Raw genomic sequence first — 19,638 nt, forward strand, 5'->3', positions numbered from 1 at the left:
CTTTTTCAAAGCAACTTCTTCACAATAATGAGCCATATTTCAATGACACTTTACTTACTTTACTTTACTTTACTAATTGCTGTTACTTTTTTTTTAGAAAAATAAAAAAATCCTTCACGTAAATTCTTTTCGCATCTTTCGAGTTTTTTTTCTACCTCGGATGAACTGAACAATGGCACATTATTTTAAGCGTTTTCGTTGTCTTTCTGTCATTCTATTCAATTTTTATCGTGCACCAGCATAAGTAATTACAAACTTTCTTTTAGCTCTTCTTCGAGTCATCAACAACAAAAAAATAGCGAATTTCATCACATTATTACTTCATCCAAAGCCCATTAGATGAGATGCTGCTAACCTTTTGCATGATTTTTTCTTTTTTTTTCGTCTTGAATTTTTTTTTGTTATGTCATCGTTTTTAATAATATGCTCATGCATTCACGTGATGTTTATCCAAATTATCATCGTTGTTGTAGTTTTGACACCAGCCAAACCCCTCTGTCGGTAGTAGTTGTAATAATAATGCATAATTATGAGGGACTGACAATGGCGTGTCTGTCTATCGAAAGAAAGTCTATTTGCATAAAAGATTCGTACGAGTTTTTTACTACTAATCACCCGGTGTCGGTGTTTGCCGCAAAAGCAACAGAGCGCACGCCAAATAAGGTGGAACACCATTAAAAACAGTTTGTTGATAAAATTTCATGCTTATTACTTTGTAAGTTGGTCTGAATATGACACGAACGAAAAAAATTTTTTTGTTCAAAATTTAGGCTAAAAATGTAAATTTATTCGGAGAACTTTGTTTGCTCGAAATTTTTATTTGCGTTTTATTAATATTTGAATATTTGGACAGAAACGTGGTTGGAAAATAGCAAAATGGTGATTGGCAGTGTACGATATCGATGAAAGTTCAACAATTTAAATTGTGATAGAATACAAACAAAAAACAAACATTGATCGATGTTTGGTTATGGTAATCTTTTATTTTTATAGATGAGCATTTTTTTTCACAATAAATATTTTTCTCGTTCATGTTTCGACTTGCGGGAATGAAATAAAAAAAAATTATTAAAAAATATACGAACAACATAAAAAGTCGTGATGAACAGATGGTGTTGACATTTAAAATCAATATTGGAAAAATTAATCATCTTGAGGCTGCGTTTTGTTGTTCATTGCTCTTTTTTAGATCATTAATTTTATATGAAAATTAGTTTTTTTGTGAGATAATCGATGTTTGAGAAGATGCAAATCCGTTCAATGAGCTTTCAAATTTTATTTAAATTGCTCAAAATTGGTATATAAATTGATTTTTTTTAAAAAAGTAGTTCAAAGTTTTTTTTTTATTTTTCAGTTTATGGGGTTAATGCTCAAAAAATTTTACAAAAAATATTTAAAAAGGTGAGAAAAAATTATACAAATATGCTCAAAAATGGCCTCATCCAATTAAATATTTTAATAAAATAAAATTGATTTTTTTTTTCAAAAAAATTTTTTGAATGAAAATTGATGAAATGTAAAAATATTAAAAAATTAATAAAAAAAATCAAATGAAAAAATATATTCATTAAATAAATAAAATAATTATTAATTTAAAATAATAACTTAAAAGTTATATTAAAAATAAATTTAATGCTAAATAATAAAATTAAATGTAATTTTTTATTAAAAAAATGTTTAAATTAAATTTTATCAATTAAATAAATAATGAATTAAAAATTAATTTAAATTTAACTAAATTATATTATTTTAAAATTAAAATAAAAATCGTTTAAATTATCAAAATTATAAAATAAATAGTTCTTTAGCACGGCAAACTTTTATTTCAATTAAAAAATATTTTAAAAAATTATTGAATAATATTTTAAAAATATTTTTTTTTATATATGATTATTCATTTAAATTTTTAATTTTTTCATATTTTTATATATTATCTAAAATATTTCAAAAACATTTTAATTATAATTTTTTCATAAATAATTTTTTAAAAATATTTTATTTATCTAAAATATTTCTAAAAATAAAATAATAATTTTTTAATTTTATTTATTTTAAAATATTTTATTAATTTAAAATACTTTATTTAGGTTAAAATATTTTAAGTTAGGTTAAAATTAATTAAAAAGTAAATTTTATTTTTGATTTTTTTATAGAAATTTTGCAATTTTAAAAATTTACTAAATTATTATATTTACAAAAAAAAAGTATAGGTCAATTAGGTACTCAATTTTTTTTTTAATTTTAAAAATACTGAAAAAAAATATAAAAAAGTACAAAAACCCATCCGTCAGCTACCGCAAAGCCTCATTTTACCTCCAAACTAAATAAAGTGACAGCCATCATTCCCCAGACAAAACCACAAAAATATTTTTTTTCACATTAGTAACATTCATTCACAACATAAAAGAACGTAAACCATCACGGCTTTTTATTTCATTTCCAATATGCGATCCATTATCTCAATATTTATTCAAGTGTTTACCAGATAAAAATAAAAATATATTGAACTCGATACAATATTATTATTTTATTTTTCATCTGACAAGGCGCTCACTCACAACTTGCTAACCTTGCTGTTATTTCTCTCTTGCATTTATTTGTCATTTATTTCTATGTCTGCCACAAATTTTTTGATCTATTTGCGATGATGGGAAATAATTACTTGTAACTTTGCTGCCGTATTGTTTTAATTTCTTGAAAAGAAACGAAACAATTATAACTTTATAATAACAATTTTAAAACTTTAACAATACTAATGACTGACTGAGTAAACTAACTAGCTACAGCCCTTTATGAGAAATTTAAAATCTGACGAAAACTACAGACGAATTTTGTAAAATATAATTAAAAATTTATTTTAGTTTACGTAAGATGACGAACGATTGTGTGTTAATTGTAATTTTTTTTCTTGTTCCAGGACCACATACCAAGCGAGCAAGGGCATCGACCTCGATCCGTACTTGAAACGATGACAATCGAACTTTTTTTTGTGTCTTTTAATCCTGACAGCGACATAAAAGAGAACTTGAATGACATGAGGGTTTAACTTGGTAAAATAATCACGCTCGTTTTCAATTTCATTAACGATTTACTTGCAAACCAATTACGGCTCTCGTCCTCTTCCATTTTTACATCATCTTCTTGCTTGTTCGGTCGCCGAGATAAATTCTGTATTTTTTGCTGTTTCATTTTATTTTGTGTCCCATATTCAGTCATGTGTTTTACGAGCAATGTTGCGTCGTCGTGTAATGAATGTGATGATGATAAGGAATAGTATATGGACCAAAACAAGAGACTGTTAATTCAAATATACACATTTTTTGTTCTACTTTTTTTTATATTTTTTGCTAGTCGCTCTGTGTATTTTATCGTTTTTCTTTCGATGGACCAACGTCCGGATGCGGGAAAGGGAATTCAGATTTCTATAATAATATTTGCTTTTTTTACTGCTGTAGAATTCTGATACAAAGAGCCTTTGTTTTACGTCTGTGTGGTCCGTTAGATGATGCCAATGAAGCCAGAAAAAGGGTTTGGAAGAAATTTCAAAGGAATTCTTTTGTCTTCTTTGAAAAAGTTTTTTTTTGTTGGTTTGTGGGTTAATCTATCCTTTTCCATAACGAACGAAATTTTTAGATTTTTTACGAACTTTGAATTTTCATTCAGAATTTTATGTGATTCAGTCAGAGCAAAAATTAACCTTAAAGTAGGGTAAAAAAAATTTTTGACTTAAACTTAAGGTAACAAAACTTATGCGACTTAAAATTAAATTTGAGCTTAAGTCAAAAGAACATTTTGACTTAAGCTAAGTCATCAAATATTATTTTCATTTTTGACTTGTTTTCGACAAAATTTTAAGAAAAAAAAAATTTTTTTTTTTTTTGAAAATTTTGCAAAATAAGTCAATTAACTTAACTTAAGTCAAATTTAAGTAATAAAACTTAAGCTTAAGTCATAAGTCAAATAGTTTTAATTTTTGACTTAATTACTTATGCAGCCCTGTTAAAAAACTTAAGCTTAAATTTAAAAAAAAATTAAGCTTAAGTTAAGTTAATTTTTTTTTTAATAATTTTTTTAACGAAATTTTTTAAATTATTTTTTTTGTATTTGACTTAATGTAATTTATTCTCAAATCTTAAGTTAAAATTCCATTAGATTGTTTTTATTAAGTTATGAACTTTCAATTTATTAAATTTCTATTTTTTTTTTTTTGGCTTCAGGCTTCAGATGCAATTTAATTTCTTTGATAGTTAAATCAAAATATTTAAATAATTTAATTAAATTTAATTTAATAATTTTTTAAATTATTTTTTTTGTATTTGACTTATTCTCAATTCTTAAGTTAAAATTTCATTAATTTTTTTTTTTATAAAGCTATAAAATTTCAAGTTATTCATTTTTTAATAGTTCAATAGTGCACTTAAAACATTTAATTAATTTACCTTAATTAAATTTTTAAAAAATATTTAATTTATTACATTTTGAAATTTTTTTCATTTTAAACAAAAAGACGTGAATAAACAAAAACAACTTGGGAAGCTTTAAAATTTACATGCAAAATCAAGTAAATAACAACTACTGCCCATTTTTGAATGTCTTAAGTCAAGGTTGATTTTATGATGATTGTTGTTATTAAAATTACAAAATATGAAACAGAAAATTACTTTTGTTTCACCAAATCATCGCGAGTTGATTAACAAAATAGCCCACACGGCAAAGTGCGCTAGAGGCAATTGTTTGTCGTGCTGCATGCAGGCAAGGCTAGCCAGAAACCGTAAGAAAAGTGAATCGAATTAACTTTTTTTTCCTTTATTTCTTTGTACCTTGCTTACATTTTATTATTTCATTAATAATCGTGATGATATTTTATATTGTTCGCTTATTACTTTGATACTTTTAGAAAAAAAAAACATAAAATAAGTGAAGATTTGGCTTGAATATTCAAACTTGAGCGCATTTTCGTACAATTTTTTTAGAGTAATATTTTTTTGCGTGACTTCATCATAATTTTTCTACCCGGAAACGAAGCCACAGTCACATCAATCAAATCTTTCGTCATGACAATGCGCTAGATGATGAAAATTACACTTTTTTTATGTGAATTGTATTTCTTTTTTCGGCAAGATATCATCTTTTATTGGGGCCTTACGGAGCAGCAAAGCTATAAATAAATGGGTACGGTCAGTTGAAACAATGAAAGTGGCTTCATTTATTGTCAAATGAGGTTTTTTCGTGAATGCGGTTAAAGAATATCTATCTCTCTCTTGGTATGAAATTCAGTATGTATGTAAATTTCGCAACCACCTTACCATAAAAATAAATAAAATATTTAAATAAGAGCATCTCTCTTCTATCTATATTAAGGCTGAACGAAGTGAAATTTATAGTTATAATTTTGCTCCAAAAATAGATGAAGCCTATTACTGTTATTAACTTTTTTTTTGTATTATTATAATTTTCTACTTCAGCTGCTTTTTTATCATCAGCATAATGTACGCGGGCAGATATAAACGATGAATATTTATCAAAGCGCGATATTTGTACAAATACGATAGATAGAAAGATAGTACGACGACACCTTGTTTAGTACCAAATGCTAGATAGCGGAGGAGAACCGTGATTAATGAAATAGTGAAATAGCGGAAAAAATTAAATTTGATCATTCACTTATAAATTTTGAATGAATATAGTTAATAAAAAATAGCAAAAATCGCCATTCGAGCATCAAATCATCGCCATCGCCATTATCATCAGTTAAAGTGACCAGTGATTTAATTTATTATTTTTAATAATTTTAACTCTTTGACGATTTTTTGGGGTAAGTATTGAATATAAGTTTTTTTTTATAACAATTTCTCTTGTAGATTATTTTTTATTTTTTACTCTTTTAATTTTTTCTTAAATAAACTAATTTTACTTTTAAGAAATATTATTCTAATAATTTTTTATATTTTTTTATTGTTGTTTTTTTTTATATAGAAGTGGTACGACTCCAACGATCTATTGAAATCTAAAAACATGGATCCAAAGTAAAATGTCAGTATCACCGAACAATTATGGAATTCTTAGAATTCTAACCAGGAATAAGATAAAACAATTTTTGTGCCAGTCGAAATCACAAGTTATAGAGAGGATATCTACCTAGTCTCGAGGAACGTATGCCAAGGTATCTAAAAAAAATGAAGTCAGATTTCAAAATACTGGCAAACAACCATCTAATTGTTGCATCCAAAATGAGCGTAAAAAAGAGCTATTTCTCTTTCGAGATATTAAAAATCAGAAAAAAATATCAGCAGAACACGTCAATAAAACTTTTAAAAAATTGTCCATAATTAAAACTTCGAGTATTCGTCCTGCTAATATCATACAGCTTCTTCAATCTTAAATTTTCAAAGTTCCAGTTTTTTTTTATGTTTTAGCACTAAAACTTAGTGTAAGCTTTTACGCAGCCCTCATTAAGCTTTTTTTATCGAGCTAGGTTTTTTAATACTACAATCTGAAAAAGTTACCGAATCATCAATTGCTACTATTTTAACTCATGAAGTAACAAAATTTAGGAAAATTTTAAAAATTCTTTGATTTTTTGCTAAAATAACCCAAAAAAGCAAATTTTATCGCTTCACCAACATTCTAAAACAACTCACTATGACGTCTTAAACAAATAATTGTTCAGAGCATCAGATTCTTCAACTGAATTGTCATAATTGATACAAAATCTTTTAAAATTTTAATAGCATGTCAAACACATGACCTTCTTATCAATAGATGAGAGTACTAAAAATACATCTGCCTTCAAATTCACATTTCACTCAAATTCAGTGATGCATATTATGTCCATATAAAAATTTTTCTAAAATTGTGGACCCCACAGGCAGCACGAGTGTTAATAAAAAAATTATTTATTTAAATATTTATCTTGATTTTGATTATACTTTATAATACAAAAAATTTACTGAAACATTTTAATAATATGACAATAAATAAAATTATTCAGAAGTAAACAGAATAAAAAATAATAATACAAAAATTACTTACTTGTTAAAATAATTGAGTATAGTATAATACTATTATTATCAGGAACGTAGTTTTGCGATGTCTGTTGTCAATTAATACGCAATTTTGCAAAAAATTCACAATTTATTTTATTTTTATTTATCTTTCATGTGTATAATAATAAATGATTAGTCATCTCTCGTCATCTCGCATTCTATTATTCAAATTTTATTGATGATGACGGTGTGTGCTGCGCTACGAAAAATATTTATAATACGGATTAATGAATTGATGGATGTTGTTCCTATATTATTTTTATTATTATTATTATTTGTACGAGTGATTAGCATTCTCTAGAATATTTAAAAGGTTTTCATTTTGTACACTTTTTGCTATTTTTTTTTTATTTATTACATCACTCACGAATTTTCGATACACTTGTACACAATTTTTAATTTAATTTTCAATACAATCAATTTTGTTTATTTTATGGATTTTCTATACATGTACAAATTTCAAAATGACGCAACAGCACGTTCCTCTATATTTTTTTTTATTTTAATTTTAATATGGTGCTAAAACATTCATTTCCTATATGAATAACATGATATCATAATATTATACGAAATATGTTGACAAAATTGAATTATGCTCGATCAATGTATTCTTTTTAAAATTAACTGTAAAATTTGTATGAAATTACAATTTTTAAGTACTTGTAAATTTTTTAAGAAGATTTAATTCTCTCAATTAATGTTATTAAAGTATTATGATTAAAAATAAACAAAAAATCGTACCTTTTTATACATAATATTAATTTTTTAAGTGTGTGTACGATTAAATTTACATAAAAATCTTGTTTTATAATAATTTTATAATAATAACATCATTACGTATTATAGAACGTAATATTTTTTTATTGATGTGTGTGTCTCACGTTTTACGCGTTGCTTATTTTTACCATATATTGGTATAAAAATATAAATGCGTTGCATGACATTAAAAAAAAAATATGAATGTATGCAAGCAATATGTTTAAAAGCGTGTAGAATAAATTGTTACATGTTTTGTTGTTTTTTTTCTTCCATTATTTTGATGTATGCAGTGTTAAAAGGGCATTACCATACAAACATGAAAAGGTTAAAAAGTTCTTTTATTTTTTTAAATATTTTTTCAAAAGCAGTCACTGTTTTCTCGTCGAAACAGGTGACGAATTCACATAACCTTTCAAACAAAAGATGTTAATCTGAGCTGTTTTTGCTACAAATCACGTAAATTTCCGAGAATTTTCGATTGTTAAACATCCGAAAATGTAACAAAAATATTTTTTTAGCATTTATGAATAAAAAATCACACATGACACCATCAAAAACAACAAATTTATTCACATTTGGTCTCATATTCTCGATTCGTTTTTTTCGAGTCGTATTAAATTTCTGTTATTAGTTACACTTACAGATATCTTTATAAAAAAAATTTAATAATAAAATATGTAGTGTCGTTGCGTGGGAGGTTGATTTTTTTTATTATCTTTATTTTTTAAGAAAAAAAAAAATTTTTTTATAGTAGTAGTAGGTATCTGAGCTAGTAAGTAATACACGATTTTGCACTTGACTAAATGGAATGGGACTCTGTTGCTGTCGCTTATTTGGGTTTATACCCGAAAAAGTTGTCACAAACATTTTTTCCTGCTTATGTCATCGACTGGCGAGTCACTTTTTTATTTTGTATTTTTGATTTAAAATTTTTTAAAATGATTTTTTTATTGCATTTGTGTCACTTTTTTACACCTATTTATTGCTAACTAGATTTTTTTTCCGAAAATTTATTTTTTTTAAGGAAAAAAAATAGTTTGCCACTATTTTAATTTTTTATTTATTTTTTTTAAGATTTTTTTCTCATACTTTGGTGATGCGGTGATGAAATCTCTATCGCGGTAAGTATCTGTTAATGTTACGAATGTTAATTGACACGATGCGCCGTCAAAGTTGTTATTTTTATTTATTATTACAGAAAAAAACACAAGAAAATATTATTGTAGTACATGTACAGACGTATTCCGGGGGAACCATCTGACACAGTTCACGCTCAAACACAAACTGAATTGCGAGAGTAAAAGAATCTCCATGGAGAAACACAAAATATTTTTGCGTTTCGAAATGAATAGGCAGCGTTCGTTCGTGTGTCGTTGCTCGTAAAAACTACTATATTCGGCATAGCCGCATGTTTCAACGTATGGCTCGGAGTAGTAAAGTACAAACGATGCGGTGTTTTATGGATTTTCTGTTTGTTTGTAGCGTTTTCGGATGTTCTGCAAGAGGCACGGTATGCATACAGATGCGTGCAGACGGGAAAAAAATTGTAGAGTTTGTGAATGAATGAAGTTATACGCCGGCGTTATAGACTATTAAAGTGTGTTACTCTACTCTTACTCCCCGTGCAGACCAGAATTCGTAGCTGTCTTACAACACAATTTTTTTTATTTTACAAATTCTTTCACAACTTTTTTTCCATGATTTTTTTTTTCGGTAATTTGTCTCGAGAAATTTACCACTTTTTTCGCCAAATTATTAAAAATTACACGGATTTTAATTAAAAACAGCACCTTTGGTCAATTAAGCCGCATCCGAGAACTTTGATTAAAAATTTCAACTTCCGAATTCCAACGTGTATCGTTCCCCGTGTTTACGTTCGGCTGGAAATGTTTTTCATTTGGTTATTGAACCAAAACTGTCGTCTTCTCGCAATTCATTCGCATCGCAACGCGCCATATGATTTTGCATATGCGACTTCACGAGAGATCACCGATTTTGCGCAGTAGAATTTACTCTTCTTCATCATCCATGCTGCTTGCTGCTGCTGTTTTCAATGGTAGAGAGGGGTAGAAATGACTCGTTGTTGTTGTGTTAGGGTGACTTTTCAATTTTTGTTTAATTGTGATTTCGAATGAATTGCAGAAAGAAGGTCAGATAGTGGCAGTGGGCGATGTAGAACTGTACAAAATAGAAAGGAATCAAGATAATGCTTTAATTAATGAGTTTTAATTACTTTTTGATGAATAAGTTTTAAAAGGGGTTTCTCAAAAGAAAAGTGTTGTAAGTTGGTTGTCCGAAAGTTTTAATTGTGAGAAAGTTAAAAATTTAAAGTATTGTTTTAAGTTTGAATAATGAGATTTAAATGAAAAAAAAATTGAACTAAATTATTAAATATAAATTATTGAGATTGAAATTTAATTTTTTTTTTATATTATTAAAAAAAAGCAATTTTAAATGTAATTAAAAATTAAATAAAAATTAATCATAATCATTAAAAAAATTAACAATTAAAATTTATGAAAAATTATAAAAAAATAAAATTTATCAGAGGGCTCTAATTTATCATTTTTAATCTTTTTATAACTTAAAACTGCCAAAAAATTGAAACTGAAAAAAAATTTTTCCTTTGACATAGTTTTGTTTTAAAAACTAAATCAAGAGCAAAAAAACTGTAAAGCAATTTTTGTCAAATTTTGCTCCAAATGGATAAAAATTTGTCAGAGGGCACTAATTTATCATTTTTAATCATTTTATAACTCAAAACTGCCAAAAAATTGAAACTGAAAAAATTTTTTTCCTTTGACATAGTTTTGTTCTTGTTTTAAAAACTAAATCAAGAGCAAAAAAACTGTGTCAAAAACTGTGTCAAAGCAATTTTTGTCAAATATTGCTCCAAATGGATAAAAATTTGTCAGAGGGCACTAATTTATCATTTTTAATCATTTTATAACTCAAAACTGCCAAAAAATTGAAACTGAAAAAAAAATTTTCCTTTGACATAGTTTTGTTTTAAAAACTAAATCAAGAGCAAAAAAACTGTGTCAAAAACTGTGTCAAAGCAACTTTTGTCAAATATTGCTCCAAATGGATAAAAATTTGTCAGAGAGCTCTAATTTATCATTTTTAATCATTTTATAACTCAAAACTGCCAAAAAATTGAAACTGAAAAAAAAAAAATTTCCTTTGACATAGTTTTGTTTTAAAAACTAAATCAAGAGCAAAAAAACTGTGTCAAAAACTGTGTCAAAGCAATTTTTGTCAAATTTTGCTCCAAATGGATAAAAATTTGTCAGAGGGCTCTAATTTATAATTTTTAATCATTTTATAACTCAAAACTGCCAAAAAATTGAAACTGAAAAAAAAATTTTTCCTTTGACATAGTTTTGTTTTAAAAACTAAATCAAGAGCAAAAAAACTGTGTCAAAAACTGTGTCAAAGCAACTTTTGTCAAATATTGCTCCAAATGGATAAAAATTTGTCAGAGGGCTCTAATTTATCATTTTTAATCATTTTATAACTCAAAACTGCCAAAAAATTGAAACTGAAAAAAAAATGTTTTCTTTGAATTTTAAAAACTAAATCAAGAGCAAAAAAACTGTGTCAAAAAATGGATTGAAATTTGTCAGAGGGCACTAATTTATCATTTTTAATCATTTTATAACTCAAAACTGCCAAAAAATTGAGACTGAAAAAAAATTTTTCCTTTGACATAGTTTTGTTTTAAAAACTAAATCAAGAGCAAAAAAACTGTGTCAAAAACTGTGTCAAAGCAACTTTTGTCAAATATTGCTCCAAATGGATAAAAATTTGTCAGAGGGCTCTAATTTATCATTTTTAATCATTTTATAACTCAAAACTGCCAAAAAATTGAAACTGAAAAAAAAAATTTCCTTTGACATAGTTTTGTTTTGAAAACTAAATCAAGAGCAAAAAAAACTATGTCAAAAACTGTGTCAAAGCAACTTTTGTCAAATATTGCTCCAAATGGATAAAAATTTGTCAGAGAGCTCTAATTTATCATTTTTAATCATTTTATAACTCAAAACTTCCAAAAAATTGAAACTGAAAAAAAAAATTTACTTTGTGTCAAAGCAACTTTTGTCAGCTTGGATTGTTTAATTTATCATTTTTAATCATTTTATAACTCAAAACTCAAGAAACTGAAAAAAAAGCAATTTTTGTCAAATTTTCCTTTGAAAGTTTTGTTTTAAAAACTGTGTGTCAAAAACTGTGTCAAAGCAACTTTTGTCAAATTTTGCTCCAAATGGATAAAAATTTGTCAGAGGCTCAAATTTATCATTTTTAATCATTTTATAACTCAAAACTGCCAAAAAATTGAAACTGAAAAAAAAAAATTCTTTGACATAGTTTTGTTTTAAAAACTAAATCAAGAGCAAAAAAACTGTGTCAAAGCAATTTTTGTCAAATTTTGCTCCAAATGGATTGAAATTTGTCAGAGGGCACTAATTTATCATTTTTAATCATTTTATAACTCAAAACTGCCAAAAAATTGAAACTGAAAAAATTTTTTTCCTTTGACATAGTTTTGTTTTAAAAACTAAATCAAGAACAAAAAAACTGTGTCAAAGCAATTTTTGTCAAATTTTGCTCCAAATGGATTGAAATTTGTCAGAGGGCTCTAATTTATCATTTTATAACTCAAAACTGCCAAAAAATTGAAACTGAAAAAAAACTTTTCCTTTGACATAGTTTTGTTTTAAAAACTAAATCAAGAGCTAAAAAACTGTGTCAAAAACTGTGTCAAAGCAATTTTTGTCAAATCTTGCTCCAAATGGATTGAAATTTGTCAGAGATTGCTCCAGGGCACTAATTTATCATTTTTAATCATTTTATAACTCAAAACTGCCAAAAAATTGAAACTGAAAAAAATTTTTTTCCTTTGACATAGTTTTGTTTTAAAAACTAAATCAAGAGCAAAAAAACTGTGTCAAAAACTGTGTCAAAGCAACTTTTGTCAAATATTGCTCCAAATGGATAAAAATTTGTCAGAGAGCTCTAATTTATCATTTTTAATCATTTTATAACTCAAAACTGCCAAAAAATTGAAACTGAAAAAAAAATTTTTCCTTTGACATAGTTTTGTTTTAAAAACTAAATCAAGAGCAAAAAAACTGTGTCAAAGCAATTTTTGTCACATTTTGCTCCAAATGGATAAAAATTTGTCAGAGGGCTCTAATTTATCATTTTTAATCATTTTATAACTCAAAACTGCCAGAAAATTGAAACTGAAAAAAAATTTTTCCTTTGACATAGTTTTGTTTTAAAAACTAAATCAAAAGCAAAAAAAAACTGTGTCAAAGCAACTTTTGTCAAATATTGCTCCAAATGGATAAAAATTTGTCAGAGGGCTCTAATTTATCATTTTTAATCATTTTATAACTCAAAACTGCCAGAAAATTGAAACTGAAAAAAATTCATTTGACATGGTTTTGTTTTGAATATGTATGAAATTGCAAAAGGGTCATGAGGAGTACGAAAATGTGAAATGAGGAGTACAAAAAAGCGTAGTTATATAACATCGAACGACCTTAGACGACTACTTTCTCTATTTTTTTATTATTTTGTGATTTGGTAATTTTTAAAGCGAAAATTTTGTCTATTCAAATAATAAACCGTTAAAAGTTAACAAATGAGAAGATGATAAAAATTCTTATAAAATGTTTGAATTTTCTTCGTAATTTTTACATTTTTTTTATACAAAAATTAATTTTTTAAAAATAAAATGAAAAAATAAAACGCGAAATTTGAAAATCGCTTCTTGCTAATTCAATCTGAACTAAAATTTAATTTTTTATAAAACATTTTAATAAATCTATAAAAATTTGAATTTTTTATAATTAAAATAAAATAAAAATTTTAATTAATTAATTTTAAAATTAAAAATACGCTAACATCATTAATTATTTTTTTTCCAGAAAAGCCATTTCTTATGCAAATTTTAATTAATTATTGTCTTAAAACACCTTCACACTTACTTGCATTAAACTCGTCGACCGAATATCGAAAAGTCCAAATAACGGCACATTTAATGGGTGAAAGGTGATGACTTGCGACCAGCTTTCAATCTGAAAAGGCAAAAAAAATTTGAATATCACAAAAAAATCATCAACAATAATTTTTTTACCATGAATACAGTTCTTTCATCCATAATTGACCTCAAAGCGAAGCAATTTATACTCTCGAAGATTTTATTTTCATATCGATAAGCCGTTTCACACGTTTTCCACATGAACAACGGCAGAAATATTTTCGGCAGCAAACAAGGCAACAATGGCCAACACTCGAAATTGTTCAATTTGGACTTTGCTTGGGCATTCATGAATCCAAAGGCGATCCAATAAAACTCGATTAACAGTTGAATGACATTTTGGAAGATAATTGCAAGGAGAGACCAGTGCAGCGCTTTAACGGATTTGGAGAGAAGTTTTCTCAATTCCAGGTAAATTTTAAAATTTTTGTATAAAATCCGTTGTTGCTTGATTTTTAGCTTTGGATTGCGAGTTTCGAAAGAAATTTCACGATTTTCGATAAAAATTGCTTCCAAAAAGGCGTTCACTTGATCGACATAGTAGATGAATTGAAACTCCCGAATATGCTTGAATAAAAAAAGATAAAAATTCAGTAAAATAAATTGGAGCAAAGCATCGTTTTCGGTATTGTTGAAGTAATAAGTGGCCTCCGTCACGATTAAAACCACAAGAAACACAAAAAATCTCATTAAAAGCCGTTTTTCTGCCAAAATTATGCCTCGATTTTTCATTTCATGTCAAATTTTCATCAAAATTTCGTCTATTTTAGATAATTTTTGCTGTCCAAAGAGCGCTTCGACCAAAATTACCGCTTCCATCATCGCCACGGAGTAAAATTGCACCGAATCCGATAAATTTGTCAACTCATCAAAGCTCGAAAATATCGTTGATTGTTCGCACCACATGACGTAAAGCAATAAAAACACAGCGCAACACTGAAAAATGTAATAAAGATGGAACGAACTACGATTTTTCGCACGTTGCCGGGATCCCAGACCAAAAATGTGAAAAATAACGGGAAAAAACATCCTTTTCGCCGCACTTGCCGTTCAAATTGGCCATTATAATTGGTAATTTGATGCAGGAATCGCTTTCACTGCATCTAATTCTCTTCCTGGAACGAAATTTTCATGCGATCTAATCAACTCTCTAATGAATTTTTAATGTTTTGTACACAAAATGCAGTTAATTGAAAAACGCAAATTAATTTTCCGTGTTCTAGTTGTGACAAAGTGCCGTTCGAGGATGTTGTCCAAGTTGAATATTACGCGTTTTTACCAATTTTTGGGCTTACTTGTGGTTGCCGAGGCGGAAACTGAGGAAAGTCGACGTTGGGAAAGGTGCTTGAAGCTCTGGTCATGTGTAATTTTCGCCTTGAATTTGTGTGTGACGGTAATTTCGTTCTACTATGCCGACGAAATTTTCTACTCGAATGACGTCGTTGGGAAATTTAATGATTTTTTGAAGTACTTGATGGTCTCCGGTACATTTTATGTGACGATAATTGAATCATTCGGCAAAGCGGGAAATTTAAAGAAATTTTATCGTCGCTTTTTGCATGTCCGCGACAAATGCAGGGCAATTAATGTGGATGTCGTGCCAGTTTTGGACGATTTTAAGTACAAATTAAATCGAAAAGTGGTTCCGGTGGTAATTCTTTGCCTGTGTTACGTCATTTACGAGTGCGGGATCTTCAAGAGCACGAAAAAGATGCAATTTTACGCTTATATTTCGACGTTTCCAGCGTTCGTTTGTCGTTGTAGGCATTTGCAGTTCGCTTATTATGTGGTGCATGTCAATGCGGTGATCGAAGCGCTCAATGAAAAGTTACGGAGCATCATGCGACAGTCGAAGGACACGAAAAATTTGGATGGAACAGTGACGAAAAGTGACATGAAAGACGAGAAGATGCTGTGTGAACAGCTAGAACGCGTGAAAATTGTCTACGGGGAGGTTTGGATGTTGACACATGACGTCAACGAGTTCTTTGGATGGTCAACGTGCTTTAATTTTGCGCAAAATTTCGTTGAAATCACGTGTGACCTTTATTGGATTTACATGACGATGACTTTGACACGAGTAACGGGGTATAATCGGATCAATTTTATTCGTAAGTATTGAATTTTTTTTAAATTTTGATTTTTTTCACGATTATTCTATTGCTTTTTTTTTTGAAAAACGAAAAAAAAATATTTTTGGCAATTTTTTATGTTTTTTGTTAAAAAAAATTTAATTTTACAAAACTTTTTTTAATTTAATTTTTTTTTAATTAATCGATTTTTTTTTTATTTTAAAGATTTCATAATTAATTTGTCAAAAAAATAAAATACTGAAGAAACAATATTTTTCTAAACACTTTTTAAAAATTATAAAAAACAATTAAAGTTTTCTCAATTTTTTTTTTTTATTTTTCAAAAATCTTAAATTTTTCAAAAATTTTAAATTTTTGACTTGATGAATTTTAAATTAAAAAAAAATTAAATTAAATTTAATTTATTAATTATGTAAATTATTTAAATTAAATAATCTAATTATTTAAATTTAAAAATAATAATAATTAATAAAAAATAAAAATAAATTAAATAATAATTTAAAAAAAAACATTTGAAAGTTTAGTTTTAATATTTAAATATTGTTGATGAATTTTAATTTTTTTGTGCAAAATTTAGAAAAAAAAAGAAAAATTTTAAATAATATAAAAAAATCTTTCAATTTAATTTTTTTTTTAATTGATTATTTTTTGACAGTATTAAATACAATTATTTTGTTTAAAAATTAAAAATTTTCTAAAAACCTTTAATTTAATAACAAAAAAATCATCACTCACTCACTCTTTCAAATAAATTTCAGTTCTCATAATTTTCCCCATTCTCACGATGATGTCAATCTGCTGTCTCATCAACGCCACGAGCAAATGCTACTTCGAGGCATCCAAATCTCCGCAAATCTTGCACCAAATCTGTCGGAAACCCAAAAACGTTGATTTGAACAATCTCGTGCGTCATTTTTCGCTGCAACTGAAACACGAAGAAATCAAATTCACCGCTCACAATTTTTTCACTGTCTCACGATCGTTGCTGGGTGACGTAAGAAAACGCATTTCCCCGAGAAATTTGATGATTTTTTTATTTTTTTTTTCAGATTGCCGGTGGAGTCGTCGCGTACTTGGTCATTTTTGTTCAATTCGCCCCACAAAAATTTGATGTTTGAATGGCGTAACAGGTAAGAAAACATGACACGAACTTTGATTGACACGTAACACGTCGAGGAAAAAAACGTGAATTATCCTTTTTTCGGTTGCGCTTGACAAGTACATTAGTCAAGACGATGTCGTTCTACGAGAGAGTTCAAGTGATTTTTCAAGTTTTTGGGATGTGCCCGACTTCGTTGAAGCGAAATTCGGTCGATCAGGGGGCTTCGATGATTTTTTGGACACTTGGGCAACTCGGATTTGTTGGAATTTTGTGTTTTGTTGCGTCAAAAAACCCGCGAGACTTTCAAAAAGCGAGTCCCGTTAACGCAACGACGAGCATTTTGAAGGAAATTTTAGTTTTTGGCGTTCATTTTTCCGTAATTCTTCAATCGTTGCAGAATCGACGTCAAATCCGCAAGTTTTGGAACGAAATCGCACACATTGGCACCAAAACCCCCACAAACTGGAAGCAAATATTGATGTTCATCGTTTATTCTCTCTTTGCCATTGTCATTCATGCCGTCATCTTGCATTCCTTTGCACGCGACCCCGCATTGCTGTGGCATTGGCTCTGCACCGTTTTCGCACAACTCGTCTCAAGTGCGCACCACTTGCAATTTTTGTGCTTTTTGGAGACAATTTACGCCCATTGCGACGTAATTGCGGCCGAAATGGGCAAAATTTGCGAACAAACTCGATATAATCGAAGTGTGTGCGATAAAGCAATTACAGCGGTAACCACAGTAGTTTTGCACCAAAAGTTTGCACGAGTTCGAAAAGTTTACCATCGATTATGGCGTACGCGCGGCTTTGTGAACCGAATTTTTGGCTTTGGCATCATGGTGAATATCAGTTACATGTTTGTGTCGATGATTGCGGATTTGTATTGGATTTACGTATCGATCTACAATAGCACCTTTATTTACATCGTCGGTAGGTTACTTTTGGGGTTTAGTTTTAATTTATTCTCTTTTCTGTTTCGTTGCTCTATTTGCTGTAGATTTGCTCCTTTCCATTGTCGTTTCAATATTTTATCCGTATTTGTCCATCAAGAGTTCCAATAAGTGTTTGACGAAAATTGCCGAGTTGAATTTTATGGTCAATAATGTGAAACGGGAGAGCAGCAAGGAATTGAACGAAGAGGTAAGTGTCCATAAATCGGGAAATCGTAAAAAAAATTAATCAATTTTTAAGAGGAAATTTATTAAAAGAGACAAAATTTGATAAAAAAAATATTTAAAAGTGTATTTATGGAAAAAAAAAATTATTTATTTTTAAATACCTGTGATAATAAAATAATTTTTAATTAAAAGTTAATTATTTATTTTTAAATTAAATTCAAAACATTTCAAGTTTTAATTTAAAATAAATAAATTTAAAAAAAATGAGCAGAAAATTCTTGTACAAATATAAAGTTTTATTATTTACAATTATTTTTACTTTATTTATTTAGTTTTAAAAAAAAATATTTTATTTATTTATTTTATTCATTATTATAATTTTTTTTTTTTTTTTTTTTTTTTTTTTTTTTTTTGAAAAAACAAATTAAAAATTATTAACTGATTAATAAAATTTTAAACTTTTTTTGAAGTTTAAATAAATTACCGTAATGTAGATAATTCTTATGGAAAAAAATCCGTTACGAATTCAAAAAATGCTAATAATTAATGGAACATCAATTTTGAAGTTAATAGAACAATATTTTTCCATTATTTTCGGATTATTTTTTAGGAATTTTTTACACAAATTTTAAATTATTTTTCATAAAATCAAAAGATAAGTTAATAAAAATTCATTAAAATAATTCATTCTCAAAAATTTTGTTAAAAATATTGAAAAATTGCGAAATTTCGTTAAAAATTCAAAAGTTTTTCGTAAAAATGTTAATAGAACGAATTTTAAAACCTATTTTCGTTAATAGAACGGATTATTTTTTTCCATAAGAATTATCTACATTACGGTATATAAAATTGAATCATCGACAAATCTCTCAAAATTTTGATAAAAAATTTTTCAATAAAAATTATTATTTTAAAATTATTAAAATTATAAAAAAATATTAAATATTTAAAAAAATAAAATTAATTTAAACAATTCTTTTAATTTAAATTAATTAATTTATTTATTTTATTTAATTTCTCAATTTATTTTTTTTAAAAAGATTTAAAAAAATTAATTTAAATAAAAATATTTATTTTCATTTAATTTTCTTAAAATTTAATAAAATTATTTTAATTTAAATAATTAATTATTTTAGCTTTATGAAAATTTTTTATTTATTTAGGTCTAATAACTTTTTAAAATTAAAATGAGAAAAAAAATAATAAAATTTCATTTTAGGTCACGAGAATGTCCCTCAAAATGTTCCATCCATTCACTTTTACGGCAAACGATTACTTCAAAATTAATTTTGGCTTGATGTTACAAATTTTTGCTGGACTTTTGACGCACTTGATAATCATCATACAATTTATGCCCGCAGCCAACACTGATTCATCCAACCAATGGAATCAATGGGGAGGCAAAACTGAATAAAAATCGTTTGAATAAATGTTTTTTTTTGTGTAAAAATAACTGTCGTGAATTCAAA

At 27.1% G+C, this 19,638-nt stretch overlaps 3 protein-coding genes across 6 annotated transcripts in view; 2 read left to right on the forward strand and 1 right to left on the reverse strand.

Moving 5' to 3' along the window:
* The window catches only part of LOC134829579 (putative uncharacterized protein DDB_G0277255), a 62,218-nt gene extending 53,150 nt beyond the window's left edge, over positions 1-9,068 (reverse strand). For 2 of the 4 annotated variants that reach the window (XM_063842733.1, XM_063842729.1), the window contains exons 1-2: positions 8,895-9,068; positions 7,033-7,245 (exon numbers count right to left, since the gene is read on the reverse strand). The gene's annotated coding sequence lies outside the window, so the exon portion shown is untranslated. Of the gene's footprint in view, positions 1-7,032; positions 7,299-8,894 lie in introns of those variants that run through there. The other 2 variants (XM_063842731.1, XM_063842732.1) reach the window with 2 other exon arrangements.
* Positions 9,069-15,034: 5,966 nt separating this feature from the next.
* Positions 15,035-17,065, forward strand: LOC134828523 (putative gustatory receptor 2a). Its single transcript, XM_063841503.1, has 3 exons — positions 15,035-15,965; positions 16,706-16,941; positions 16,997-17,065. Exons 1-3 carry the CDS (start codon positions 15,035-15,037, stop codon positions 17,063-17,065), a joined length of 1,236 nt encoding a protein of 411 aa, XP_063697573.1.
* Positions 17,066-17,182: 117 nt separating this feature from the next.
* LOC134828524 (putative gustatory receptor 2a) lies at positions 17,183-19,583 on the forward strand. Its single transcript, XM_063841504.1, has 3 exons — positions 17,183-17,981; positions 18,049-18,191; positions 19,389-19,583. The coding sequence occupies exons 1-3, from the start codon at positions 17,183-17,185 to the stop codon at positions 19,581-19,583; spliced, it is 1,137 nt and encodes a 378-aa protein (XP_063697574.1).
* Positions 19,584-19,638: the final 55 nt, after the last annotated feature.

This window comes from Culicoides brevitarsis, chromosome 2 (assembly GCF_036172545.1).
Source record: "Culicoides brevitarsis isolate CSIRO-B50_1 chromosome 2, AGI_CSIRO_Cbre_v1, whole genome shotgun sequence".
In the NCBI taxonomy this organism is placed as follows: domain Eukaryota; kingdom Metazoa; phylum Arthropoda; class Insecta; order Diptera; family Ceratopogonidae; genus Culicoides; species Culicoides brevitarsis.

Coding starts and splice junctions, on each gene's coding strand:
- LOC134828523 (XM_063841503.1), top strand. CDS start 15,035: ATGCAGTTAATTGAAAAACGCAAATTAATTTTCCGTGTTCTAGTTGTG. Junction 15,966..16,705: donor TAATCGGATCAATTTTATTC/GTAAGTATTGAA, acceptor AATAAATTTCAG/TTCTCATAATTTTCCCCATT. Junction 16,942..16,996: donor CACGATCGTTGCTGGGTGAC/GTAAGAAAACGC, acceptor TTTTTTTTTCAG/ATTGCCGGTGGAGTCGTCGC.
- LOC134828524 (XM_063841504.1), top strand. CDS start 17,183: ATGTCGTTCTACGAGAGAGTTCAAGTGATTTTTCAAGTTTTTGGGATG. Junction 17,982..18,048: donor CACCTTTATTTACATCGTCG/GTAGGTTACTTT, acceptor TATTTGCTGTAG/ATTTGCTCCTTTCCATTGTC. Junction 18,192..19,388: donor GCAAGGAATTGAACGAAGAG/GTAAGTGTCCAT, acceptor ATTTCATTTTAG/GTCACGAGAATGTCCCTCAA.